The following is a 14817-nucleotide window of genomic DNA, read 5'->3' as shown; positions in this document are numbered from 1 at the left end:
AATAAATAAAAATATTAAAAAATCAATTTTTTCATAAGATCTTTTGAGGATTTTTTATATATTCATTTCTTTTACCAAGTCTACAGATTTATTTCATTACATGTTTTACCAAACAAATAAATTTTAACTAATAAGATGTGATTACTATACTTACACCCGGTAATTTAGCACTAACTGTATCTGGCTGTGGATGTTTAGGTTTCTTTAAAGGCCTACTGTAAAAAAAAATAAAAAAAAATTTCAATTTACTTGAGTCATGTGAATAATACTTTAATTAATGAGCGTAACAATAGTCAAACAAGAATGTGTCTATAGTACAAGGGTGCCCCAAACACACTATTATTATACATGTTCAGTGGACCGTGTAATTTGGGTCAAAACTTTAATTTGGCATTTCAATTAGAAAGATCATATCATAGGGAACATGAGAACTAAGTTTCAAGCTGATTGAACTTCATCAAAAACTTCCTTGACCAAAAACTTTAACCTGAACTTTGCTCTATCATTTTCTATATTCAGTGGACCGTGGAATTTGGGTCATATCATTAAGAATATTTGTACTAAGTTTAAATTTTTTTGGATAGTGCGTCTTTTTTTATTCATCTCATAATTTTCTAAAATACTTTTCTTTCTCTTTTTCCTTCCTTTGTTCCTCTTCTAGTTCCTTCATCTGTTTCTCTAACCTTTCTGCCAGACCATCATATTTGGCATGCCTTGTTATAGCCTGTGAATAATCAACAAAATAATAGAGGTATTTTAGAAGTGGATTTAGAGTTAGAGGGAGCCACCTCTCTTTTTGTTGGAAAAAATTGGTTAATTATATTGGGAATCACTGACCCATGACTGGAGCAAGCCCCTCTTAGGCAGTTAATGGGCCCCCACTTATGAAAATTCTGGATCTGCCACTGACTTTATTCAGCCAATCAAACTTTCTGATTAAGCTTTTATATCTTGAGAAACTGAGATTATTAAATGTTTTTAATACACAGACACACATAGCAATTCTTTGGTTTTGTATTATACAATAATGTGACATAATAAAATGAACCTTTCCCAGAAAAATATAAATTCTGATTATAAGAGAAATTTTGAAAATTAGATCACAACACATTCAAAAGCTTTATAATATCACATTATCATACACAGTTTATGGTTTGAAGTTTACCTTAAAACTGTAAATTTTTTGGGAAATCCTGTACTCAGATATGCCTTCTTTTCATATGTCTTGAAAGTAAATATAGTTATTTTATTTAGGTCAAATTGTTAATCAACAGATAATAATTACTTGGAGTAAGGGAGGTAAATCTTCTTCCACTTTGATGTCATCCTGGTCTCCTCTTGATATTAATCTTCTCAGGTCTTCAGCAGCATACTCTCTGGTACCAGGTTGTGGACCTTTAGGTTTAACTTCTGTGGTCTTTGTTGAAACCTTTAACATACAAAACTATGTTGGTTATTGATTGTTCAAAAATATGAAACAGATAACATAAAAAGTTACAAAATCTAGTTATTAAAAATGTCATCTGTTTAGGTTATTTTAAAAAGAATTAAAATATTACATTCGCCAATTAATCGCACACTGACCGACAGATCATAATACAATTCGAATCATGAAAGGAGTGGCATACAAAATATAAGCCGTGTTAAGACATAAACCCAAATATAATGCCCTCTTAAGATAAAATAATGAAAAAACAAATTTAAACAAATGGAGAACATGACCATGGACACAGATGATACCTACACTTGCATATAACATCATAAAGAGACTTTACTCTAGAACTGAAGAAGTGACATCACCCAAATTTGAACTTGATCTGTGTTTAATGCTAGTGAGCATTGTGTTTAAGTTTCATTACTTTTGATTGAGACAAACTAAAGTAAGGGAACAGAAATCAATCTTGAGACGTACGTACATACGCATATTTAAATAGAAGAATTGTACATTTTAATCTGTATTAGTTACAATAATTCTAAGACTAGCACATCCGAAATTTTTTTGTCAGAACTGTCAAGATATGATTATTAAACTACTTGATACTACAATCTTTTTATATTTGTACTGCCAATTAAACAAATTTCTTGAAAAATTGATATCAAAAACCCATTAAAAAATCACCAATTGTCAATTAATACTGTGACTTGATTATATTTCATACTTGTTGTTTTTTCTGTGCCTGTCTTCGAAGCATTTGTAGTTCTATCTCTGACAACTTATCTACTTTAACAGAGGGACTGATACCAAGTTCTTCTAGCAGATTCTCACCGACTTTCAAGTGTGGCAAAGACAGAGATCTCTACAATGTTATAACTACTATATACATGACAATTCAATGATTTTATTTAGATATAACTTTTCAACAATGTGTACATCAAGTACATTGTACCTTAAAAGGAAACAAGTAGAACAATAAAATAACTGATTTAATTTTTGGTCTAAGCAATTAATCATTCTGTATCAAACCAATAACTTATCATTATTTTAAATTAAAAGGTAACTTTTTTTAAATCCAGTTACAAGTATAAAGGTTAAACAAGTCAAACACAGAATAACTTATGACTGAATATAATTACAAGTAACAATTTACCTTCAGAATAACTTATGACTAAGTATAATTACAAGTAACAATTTACCTTCAGAATAACTTATGGCTGAGTATAATTACAAGTTATAATTTACCTTCAGAATAACTTATGACTGAGTATAATTACAAGTAACAATTTACCTTCAGAATAATTTATGACTGAGTATAATTACAAGTAACAATTTACCTTCAGAAAAACTTATGACTGAGTATAATTACAAGTAACAATTTACCTTCAGAAAAACTTATGACTGAGTTTAATTACAAGAAACAATTTACCTTCAGAATAACTTATGGCTGAGTATAATTACAAGTAACAATTTACCTTCAGAATAACTTATGACTGTGTATAATTACAAGTAACAATTTATCTTCAGAATAACTTATGACTGAGTATAATTACAAGCAACATTTTACCTTCAGAATAACTTATGACTGAGTATAATTACAAGTAACAATTTATCTTCAGAATAACTTATGACTGAGTATAATTATAAGCATCATTTTACCTTCAGAATAACTTATGACTGAGTATAATTACAAGTAATAATTTACCTTCAGAATAACTTATGACTGAGTATTATTACAAGTAACAATTTACCTTCAGAATAACTTATGACTGAGTATAATTACAAGTAACAATTTACCTTCAGAATAACTTATGACTGAGTATTATTACAAGTAACAATTTACCTTTAGAATAACTTATGACTGAGTATAATTATAAGCAACAATTTACCTTCAGAATAACTTATGACTGAGTATAATTACAAGTAACAATTTACCTTCAGAATAACTTATGACTGAGTATTATTACAAGTAACAATTTACCTTTAGAATAACTTTCTGTTTAGATTCATCCTCTTTTGATACTCTAAAATGGAATTGAAATATACTGTAAATTACTCTCATATGTAATCAATATATCCTTATAATGTTAACAGAATTCCTTTCAATAACAAAGTAAAAACACTTAAACCATTTGTTAAAATGTGCATTTAAAAAAAGGCAACTTCAATCTGAATGAAAAAAATCTTTATGGCAGATGATAAAAAAAGAAGGTGACTTTTTATTGGGTTACAGATAAAAAGTAATCTTAACGAAAATACATTTGTAAAACCATACCCTGATGCTTTAGACACTCTTTCTGCAGTCAGAGGAGGGGAGGTTGTTGATGCTGTAAAGAGAAATTCAAAATTCATGTTAATGGCCTTTCAACAAACAACATTATTTTATTTTCAAATGTACAATTAAAACTTTTTTTACAATCCACTACATTAAATCCTGGGCAATCTGAGCATTTATAGCTTTTGTGAATTGACATGTGAAGAAATCTGATTTTCAGAGTTCAATGTTATGCACTTTATTGGGCATGTTATTTTCAATTTACACTTATGTTTCTTTACTGTAAATTTATACATATTACAGGAATTACTAAATTTAACTGTAATAAATTAAAAGAAAGGCTTAATTTGAATCCCAAGTGAGAGTAAAGAAACAACAAGTTAGATACTAAAATGAACACTTTTTGAAATACCGGTATCATTTTGTTATGTTAGAGGCATCAGTGGCCTTGTGGTCTAAATATGTTCAACTACTGAAATCAATAGCTAGTCAACACTGAGGTTGTGAGTTCAAAGGTTAACCACGCTCATGCAGGTGCACTTGACTTCAATCTTGTTAGACTAGGATTGTCAGTTTTCCTACAGAAAGTTGGTGGTTTTCTCTGGGGACTCCAATTCCTCAACAAATAAAAACTGATCGCCAAGAAATAACACAAGTGTTGAAAGTGGTGTTAAAACTCAATCAATCAATTAATCAACAATTGCCTACCTTGTGATGGTGTATGTAATTCTCTATCTGGTAGTTCTGATATCACATTCATCAACAATTGCCTACCTGGTGATTGTGTTTGTAATTCTCTATCCGGTAGTTCTGATATCACATACATCAACAATTGCCTACCTTGTGATGGTGTTTGTAATTCTCTATCTGGTAGTTCTGATATCACATACATCAACAATTGCCTACCTTGTGATGGTGTTTGTAATTCTCTATCCGGTAGTTCTGATATCACATTCATCAACATTGCCTACCTTGTGATGGTGTTTGTAATTCTCTATCTGGTAGTTCTGATATCACATTCATCAACATTGCCTACCTTGTGATGGTGTATGTAATTCTCTATCTGGTAGTTCTGATATCAAATTCATCAACATTGCCTACCTTGTGATGGTGTATGTAATTCTCTATCTGGTAGTTCTGATATCACATTCATCAACATTGCCTACCTTGTGATGGTGTTTATAATTCTCTATCTGGTAGTTCTGATATCACATTTATCAACATTGCCTACCTTGTGATGGTGTTTGTAATTCTCTATCCGGTAGTTCTGATATCACATTAATCAACAATTGCCTAACTTGTGATGGTGTTTGTAATTCTCTATCCGGTAGTTCTGATATCACATACATCAACAATTGCCTACCTTGTGATGGTGTTTGTAATTCTCTATCCGGTAGTTCTGATATCACATTCATCAACAATTGCCTACCTTGTGATGGTGTTTGTAATTCTCTATCCGGTAGTTCTGATATCACATTCATCAACAATTGCCTACCTTGTGATGGTGTTTGTAATTCTCTATCCGGTAGTTCTGATATCACATACATCAACAATTGCCTACCTTGTGATGGTGTTTGTAATTCTCTATCCGGTAGTTCTGATATCACATTCATCAACAATTGCCTACCTTGTGATGGTGTTTGTAATTCTCTATCCAGTAGTTCTGATATCACATTCATCAACAATTGCCTACCTTGTGATGGTGTTTGTAATTCTCTATCCGGTAGTTCTGATATCACATTCATCAACAATTGCCTACCTTGTGATGGTGTTTGTAATTCTCTATCTGGTAGTTCTGATATCACATACATCAACAATTGCCTACCTTGTGATGGTGTTTGTAATTCTCTATCCCGTAGATCTGATATCACATACATCAACAATTGCCTACCTTGTGATGGTGTTTGTAATTCTCTGTCCGGTAGATCTGATATCACATACATCAACAATCGCCTACCTTGTGATGGTGTTTGTAACTCTCTATCCGGTAGTTCTGATATCACATTAATCAACAATTGCCTACCTTGTGATGGTGTCTGTAATTCTCTATCTGGTAGTTCTGATATCAAATTCATCAACATTGCCTACCTTGTGATGGTGTATGTAATTCTCTATCTGGTAGTTCTGATATCACATTCATCAACATTGCCTACCTTGTGATGGTGTCTGTAATTCTCTATCTGGTAGTTCTGATATCAAATTCATCAACATTGCCTACCTTGTGATGGTGTATGTAATTCTCTATCTGGTAGTTCTGATATCAAATTCATCAACATTGCCTACCTTGTGATGGTGTATGTAATTCTCTATCTGGTAGTTCTGATATCACATTCATCAACATTGCCTACCTTGTGATGGTGTTTATAATTCTCTATCTGGTAGTTCTGATATCACATTTATCAACATTGCCTACCTTGTGATGGTGTTTGTAATTCTCTATCCGGTAGTTCTGATATCACATTAATCAACAATTGCCTAACTTGTGATGGTGTTTGTAATTCTCTATCCGGTAGTTCTGATATCACATACATCAACAATTGCCTACCTTGTGATGGTGTTTGTAATTCTCTATCCGGTAGTTCTGATATCACATTCATCAACAATTGCCTACCTTGTGATGGTGTTTGTAATTCTCTATCCGGTAGTTCTGATATCACATTCATCAACAATTGCCTACCTTGTGATGGTGTTTGTAATTCTCTATCCGGTAGTTCTGATATCACATACATCAACAATTGCCTACCTTGTGATGGTGTTTGTAATTCTCTATCCGGTAGTTCTGATATCACATTCATCAACAATTGCCTACCTTGTGATGGTGTTTGTAATTCTCTATCCAGTAGTTCTGATATCACATTCATCAACAATTGCCTACCTTGTGATGGTGTTTGTAATTCTCTATCCGGTAGTTCTGATATCACATTCATCAACAATTGCCTACCTTGTGATGGTGTTTGTAATTCTCTATCTGGTAGTTCTGATATCACATACATCAACAATTGCCTACCTTGTGATGGTGTTTGTAATTCTCTATCCCGTAGATCTGATATCACATACATCAACAATTGCCTACCTTGTGATGGTGTTTTTAATTCTCTGTCCGGTAGATCTGATATCACATACATCAACAATCGCCTACCTTGTGATGGTGTTTGTAACTCTCTATCCGGTAGTTCTGATATCACATTAATCAACAATTGCCTACCTTGTGATGGTGTCTGTAATTCTCTATCCGGTATTTCTGATATCACATACATCAACAATTGCCTACCTTGTGATGGTGTCTGTAATTCTCTATCTGGTAGTTCTGATATCACATACATCAACAATTGCCTACCTTGTGATGGTGTTTGTAATTCTCTATCTGGTAGTTCTGATATCACATACATCAACAATTACCTACCTTGTGATGGTGTTTGTAATTCTCTATCTGGTAGTTCTGATATCACATTCATCAACAATTGCCTACCTTGTGATGGTGTTTGTAATTCTCTATCTGGTAGTTCTGATATCACATTCATCAACAATTGCCTACCTTGTGATGGTGTTTGTAATTCTCTATCCGGTAGTTCTGATATCACATACATCAACAATTGCCTACCTTGTGATGGTGTTTGTAATTCTCTATCCGGTAGTTCTGATATCACATACATCAACAATTGCCTACCTTGTGATGGTGTTTGTAATTCTCTATCTGGTAGTTCTGATATCACATTCATCAACAATTGCCTACCTTGTGATGGTGTATGTAATTCTCTATCCGGTAGTTCTGATATCACATTCATCAACAATTGCCTACCTTGTGATGGTGTTTGTAATTCTCTATCTGGTAGTTCTGATATCACATTCATCAACAATTGCCTACCTTGTGATGGTGTTTGTAATTCTCTATCTGGTAGTTCTGATATCACATTCATCAACAATTGCCTACCTTGTGATGGTGTTTGTAATTCTCTATCCGGTAGTTCTGATATCACATACATCAACAATTGCCTACCTTGTGATGGTGTTTGTAATTCTCTATCCGGTAGTTCTGATATCACATACATCAACAATTGCCTACCTTGTGATGGTGTTTGTAATTCTCTATCTGGTAGTTCTGATATCACATTCATCAACAATTGCCTACCTTGTGATGGTGTATGTAATTCTCTATCCGGTAGTTCTGATATCACATTCATCAACAATTGCCTACCTTGTGATGGTGTTTGTAATTCTCTATCTGGTAGTTCTGATATCACATTCATCAACAATTGCCTACCTTGTGATGGTGTTTGTAATTCTCTATCTGGTAGTTCTGATATCACATACATCAACAATTGCCTACCTTGTGATGGTGTTTGTAATTCTCTATCTGGTAGTTCTGATATCACATTCATCAACAATTGCCTACCTTGTGATGGTGTTTGTAATTCTCTATCTGGTAGTTCTGATATCACATACATCAACAATTGCCTACCTTGTGATGGTGTTTGTAATTCTCTATCTGGTAGTTCTGATATCACATTCATCAACAATTGCCTACCTTATGATGGTGTTTGTAATTCTCTATCTGGTAGTTCTGATATCACATACATCAACAATTGCCTACCTTGTGATGGTGTTTGTAATTCTCTATCTGGTAGTTCTGATATCACATTCATCAACAATTGCCTACCTTGTGATGGTGTTTGTAATTCTCTATCCGGTAGTTCTGATATCACATTCATCAACAATTGCCTACCTTGTGATGGTGTTTGTAATTCTCTATCCGGTAGTTCTGATATCACATACATCAACAATTGCCTACCTTGTGATGGTGTTTGTAATTCTCTATCCGGTAGTTCTGATATCACATTCATCAACAATTGCCTACCTTGTGATGGTGTTTGTAATTCTCTATCCGGTAGTTCTGATATCACATTCATCAACAATTGCCTACCTTGTGATGGTGTCTGTAATTCTCTATCCAGTAGTTCTGATATCACATACATCAACAATCGCCTACCTTGTGATGGTGTTTGTAACTCTCTATCCGGTAGTTCTGATATCACATTAATCAACAATTGCCTACCTTGTGATGGTGTCTGTAATTCTCTATCCGGTATTTCTGATATCACATACATCAACAATTGCCTACCTTGTGATGGTGTCTGTAATTCTCTATCTGGTAGTTCTGATATCACATACATCAACAATTGCCTACCTTGTGATGGTGTTTGTAATTCTCTATCTGGTAGTTCTGATATCACATACATCAACAATTACCTACCTTGTGATGGTGTTTGTAATTCTCTATCTGGTAGTTCTGATATCACATTCATCAACAATTGCCTACCTTGTGATGGTGTTTGTAATTCTCTATCTGGTAGTTCTGATATCACATTCATCAACAATTGCCTACCTTGTGATGGTGTTTGTAATTCTCTATCCGGTAGTTCTGATATCACATACATCAACAATTGCCTACCTTGTGATGGTGTTTGTAATTCTCTATCCGGTAGTTCTGATATCACATACATCAACAATTGCCTACCTTGTGATGGTGTTTGTAATTCTCTATCTGGTAGTTCTGATATCACATTCATCAACAATTGCCTACCTTGTGATGGTGTATGTAATTCTCTATCCGGTAGTTCTGATATCACATTCATCAACAATTGCCTACCTTGTGATGGTGTTTGTAATTCTCTATCTGGTAGTTCTGATATCACATTCATCAACAATTGCCTACCTTGTGATGGTGTTTGTAATTCTCTATCTGGTAGTTCTGATATCACATACATCAACAATTGCCTACCTTGTGATGGTGTTTGTAATTCTCTATCTGGTAGTTCTGATATCACATTCATCAACAATTGCCTACCTTGTGATGGTGTTTGTAATTCTCTATCTGGTAGTTCTGATATCACATACATCAACAATTGCCTACCTTGTGATGGTGTTTGTAATTCTCTATCTGGTAGTTCTGATATCACATTCATCAACAATTGCCTACCTTATGATGGTGTTTGTAATTCTCTATCTGGTAGTTCTGATATCACATACATCAACAATTGCCTACCTTGTGATGGTGTTTGTAATTCTCTATCTGGTAGTTCTGATATCACATTCATCAACAATTGCCTACCTTGTGATGGTGTTTGTAATTCTCTATCCGGTAGTTCTGATATCACATTCATCAACAATTGCCTACCTTGTGATGGTGTTTGTAATTCTCTATCCGGTAGTTCTGATATCACATACATCAACAATTGCCTACCTTGTGATGGTGTTTGTAATTCTCTATCCGGTAGTTCTGATATCACATTCATCAACAATTGCCTACCTTGTGATGGTGTTTGTAATTCTCTATCCGGTAGTTCTGATATCACATTCATCAACAATTGCCTACCTTGTGATGGTGTCTGTAATTCTCTATCCAGTAGTTCTGATATCACATACATCAACAATTGCCTACCTTGTGATGGTGTCTGTAATTCTCTATCCGGTAGTTCTGATATCACATTAATCAACAATTGCCTAACTTGTGATGGTGTCTGTAATTCTCTATCCGGTAGTTCTGATATCACATACATCAACAATTGCCTACCTTGTGATGGTGTTTGTAATTCTCTATCCGGTAGTTCTGATTTCACATTCATCAACAATTGCCTACCTTGTGATGGTGTTTGTAATTCTCTATCCGGTAGTTCTGATATCACATTCATCAACAATTGCCTACCTTGTGATGGTGTTTGTAATTCTCTATCCGGTAGTTCTGATATCACATACATCAACAATTGCCTACCTTGTGATGGTGTTTGTAATTCTCTATCCGGTAGTTCTGATATCACATTCATCAACAATTGCCTACCTTGTGATGGTGTTTGTAATTCTCTATCCAGTAGTTCTGATATCACATTCATCAACAATTGCCTACCTTGTGATGGTGTTTGTAATTCTCTATCCGGTAGTTCTGATATCACATTCATCAACAATTGCCTACCTTGTGATGGTGTTTGTAATTCTCTATCTGGTAGTTCTGATATCACATACATCAACAATTGCCTACCTTGTGATGGTGTTTGTAATTCTCTATCCCGTAGATCTGATATCACATACATCAACAATTGCCTACCTTGTGATGGTGTTTGTAATTCTCTGTCCGGTAGATCTGATATCACATACATCAACAATTGCCTACCTTGTGATGGTGTTTGTAACTCTCTATCCGGTAGTTCTGATATCACATTAATCAACAATCGCCTACCTTGTGATGGTGTCTGTAATTCTCTATCCGGTATTTCTGATATCACATACATCAACAATTGCCTACCTTGTGATGGTGTCTGTAATTCTCTATCTGGTAGTTCTGATATCACATACATCAACAATTGCCTACCTTGTGATGGTGTTTGTAATTCTCTATCTGGTAGTTCTGATATCACATACATCAACAATTGCCTACCTTGTGATGGTGTTTGTAATTCTCTATCTGGTAGTTCTGATATCACATACATCAACAATTGCCTACCTTGTGATGGTGTTTGTAATTCTCTATCTGGTAGTTCTGATATCACATACATCAACAATTACCTACCTTGTGATGGTGTTTGTAATTCTCTATCTGGTAGTTCTGATATCACATTCATCAACAATTGCCTACCTTGTGATGGTGTTTGTAATTCTCTATCTGGTAGTTCTGATATCACATTCATCAACAATTGCCTACCTTGTGATGGTGTTTGTAATTCTCTATCCGGTAGTTCTGATATCACATACATCAACAATTGCCTACCTTGTGATGGTGTTTGTAATTCTCTATCCGGTAGTTCTGATATCACATACATCAACAATTGCCTACCTTGTGATGGTGTTTGTAATTCTCTATCTGGTAGTTCTGATATCACATTCATCAACAATTGCCTACCTTGTGATGGTGTATGTAATTCTCTATCCGGTAGTTCTGATATCACATTCATCAACAATTGCCTACCTTGTGATGGTGTTTGTAATTCTCTATCTGGTAGTTCTGATATCACATTCATCAACAATTGCCTACCTTGTGATGGTGTTTGTAATTCTCTATCTGGTAGTTCTGATATCACATACATCAACAATTGCCTACCTTGTGATGGTGTTTGTAATTCTCTATCTGGTAGTTCTGATATCACATTCATCAACAATTGCCTACCTTGTGATGGTGTTTGTAATTCTCTATCTGGTAGTTCTGATATCACATACATCAACAATTGCCTACCTTGTGATGGTGTTTGTAATTCTCTATCTGGTAGTTCTGATATCACATTCATCAACAATTGCCTACCTTATGATGGTGTTTGTAATTCTCTATCTGGTAGTTCTGATATCACATACATCAACAATTGCCTACCTTGTGATGGTGTTTGTAATTCTCTATCTGGTAGTTCTGATATCACATTCATCAACAATTGCCTACCTTGTGATGGTGTTTGTAATTCTCTATCCGGTAGTTCTGATATCACATTCATCAACAATTGCCTACCTTGTGATGGTGTTTGTAATTCTCTATCCGGTAGTTCTGATATCACATACATCAACAATTGCCTACCTTGTGATGGTGTTTGTAATTCTCTATCCGGTAGTTCTGATATCACATTCATCAACAATTGCCTACCTTGTGATGGTGTTTGTAATTCTCTATCCGGTAGTTCTGATATCACATTCATCAACAATTGCCTACCTTGTGATGGTGTCTGTAATTCTCTATCCAGTAGTTCTGATATCACATACATCAACAATTGCCTACCTTGTGATGGTGTCTGTAATTCTCTATCCGGTAGTTCTGATATCACATTAATCAACAATTGCCTAACTTGTGATGGTGTCTGTAATTCTCTATCCGGTAGTTCTGATATCACATACATCAACAATTGCCTACCTTGTGATGGTGTTTGTAATTCTCTATCCGGTAGTTCTGATTTCACATTCATCAACAATTGCCTACCTTGTGATGGTGTTTGTAATTCTCTATCCGGTAGTTCTGATATCACATTCATCAACAATTGCCTACCTTGTGATGGTGTTTGTAATTCTCTATCCGGTAGTTCTGATATCACATACATCAACAATTGCCTACCTTGTGATGGTGTTTGTAATTCTCTATCCGGTAGTTCTGATATCACATTCATCAACAATTGCCTACCTTGTGATGGTGTTTGTAATTCTCTATCCAGTAGTTCTGATATCACATTCATCAACAATTGCCTACCTTGTGATGGTGTTTGTAATTCTCTATCCGGTAGTTCTGATATCACATTCATCAACAATTGCCTACCTTGTGATGGTGTTTGTAATTCTCTATCTGGTAGTTCTGATATCACATACATCAACAATTGCCTACCTTGTGATGGTGTTTGTAATTCTCTATCCCGTAGATCTGATATCACATACATCAACAATTGCCTACCTTGTGATGGTGTTTGTAATTCTCTGTCCGGTAGATCTGATATCACATACATCAACAATTGCCTACCTTGTGATGGTGTTTGTAACTCTCTATCCGGTAGTTCTGATATCACATTAATCAACAATCGCCTACCTTGTGATGGTGTCTGTAATTCTCTATCCGGTATTTCTGATATCACATACATCAACAATTGCCTACCTTGTGATGGTGTCTGTAATTCTCTATCTGGTAGTTCTGATATCACATACATCAACAATTGCCTACCTTGTGATGGTGTTTGTAATTCTCTATCTGGTAGTTCTGATATCACATACATCAACAATTGCCTACCTTGTGATGGTGTTTGTAATTCTCTATCTGGTAGTTCTGATATCACATACATCAACAATTGCCTACCTTGTGATGGTGTTTGTAATTCTCTATCTGGTAGTTCTGATATCACATACATCAACAATTACCTACCTTGTGATGGTGTTTGTAATTCTCTATCTGGTAGTTCTGATATCACATTCATCAACAATTGCCTACCTTGTGATGGTGTTTGTAATTCTCTATCTGGTAGTTCTGATATCACATTCATCAACAATTGCCTACCTTGTGATGGTGTTTGTAATTCTCTATCCGGTAGTTCTGATATCACATACATCAACAATTGCCTACCTTGTGATGGTGTTTGTAATTCTCTATCCGGTAGTTCTGATATCACATACATCAACAATTGCCTACCTTGTGATGGTGTTTGTAATTCTCTATCTGGTAGTTCTGATATCACATTCATCAACAATTGCCTACCTTGTGATGGTGTATGTAATTCTCTATCCGGTAGTTCTGATATCACATTCATCAACAATTGCCTACCTTGTGATGGTGTTTGTAATTCTCTATCTGGTAGTTCTGATATCACATTCATCAACAATTGCCTACCTTGTGATGGTGTTTGTAATTCTCTATCTGGTAGTTCTGATATCACATACATCAACAATTGCCTACCTTGTGATGGTGTTTGTAATTCTCTATCTGGTAGTTCTGATATCACATTCATCAACAATTGCCTACCTTGTGATGGTGTTTGTAATTCTCTATCTGGTAGTTCTGATATCACATACATCAACAATTGCCTACCTTGTGATGGTGTTTGTAATTCTCTATCTGGTAGTTCTGATATCACATTCATCAACAATTGCCTACCTTATGATGGTGTTTGTAATTCTCTATCTGGTAGTTCTGATATCACATACATCAACAATTGCCTACCTTGTGATGGTGTTTGTAATTCTCTATCTGGTAGTTCTGATATCACATTCATCAACAATTGCCTACCTTGTGATGGTGTTTGTAATTCTCTATCCGGTAGTTCTGATATCACATTCATCAACAATTGCCTACCTTGTGATGGTGTTTGTAATTCTCTATCCGGTAGTTCTGATATCACATACATCAACAATTGCCTACCTTGTGATGGTGTTTGTAATTCTCTATCCGGTAGTTCTGATATCACATTCATCAACAATTGCCTACCTTGTGATGGTGTTTGTAATTCTCTATCCGGTAGTTCTGATATCACATTCATCAACAATTGCCTACCTTGTGATGGTGTCTGTAATTCTCTATCCAGTAGTTCTGATATCACATACATCAACAATTGCCTACCTTGTGATGGTGTCTGTAATTCTCTATCCGGTAGTTCTGATATCACAT

The 14817-nt window shown here is 34.8% G+C and overlaps 1 protein-coding gene across 6 annotated transcripts in view; it reads right to left on the bottom strand.

Annotated features, from left to right (window-relative positions):
- The window catches only part of LOC134714933 (coiled-coil domain-containing protein 87-like), a 60842-nt gene that overhangs the window by 26272 nt on the left and 19753 nt on the right, over nucleotides 1-14817 (bottom strand). For all 6 annotated transcript variants that reach the window (XM_063576655.1, XM_063576652.1, XM_063576650.1 and 3 more), the window contains exons 12-17: nucleotides 3711-3762; nucleotides 3417-3459; nucleotides 2160-2297; nucleotides 1286-1429; nucleotides 624-724; nucleotides 155-215 (exon numbers count right to left, since the gene is read on the bottom strand). In XM_063576655.1, the coding sequence (XP_063432725.1) occupies nucleotides 155-215; nucleotides 624-724; nucleotides 1286-1429; nucleotides 2160-2297; nucleotides 3417-3459; nucleotides 3711-3762 (539 nt within the window). The remainder of the gene's footprint in view (nucleotides 1-154; nucleotides 216-623; nucleotides 725-1285; nucleotides 1430-2159; nucleotides 2298-3416; nucleotides 3460-3710; nucleotides 3763-14817) is intronic.

This window comes from Mytilus trossulus, chromosome 4, assembly GCF_036588685.1.
Source record: "Mytilus trossulus isolate FHL-02 chromosome 4, PNRI_Mtr1.1.1.hap1, whole genome shotgun sequence".
Taxonomy (NCBI): domain Eukaryota; kingdom Metazoa; phylum Mollusca; class Bivalvia; order Mytilida; family Mytilidae; genus Mytilus; species Mytilus trossulus.
The sequence above is the reverse complement of the archived record's forward strand: the minus strand, read 5'-3'. Positions and strand labels throughout refer to the sequence as shown.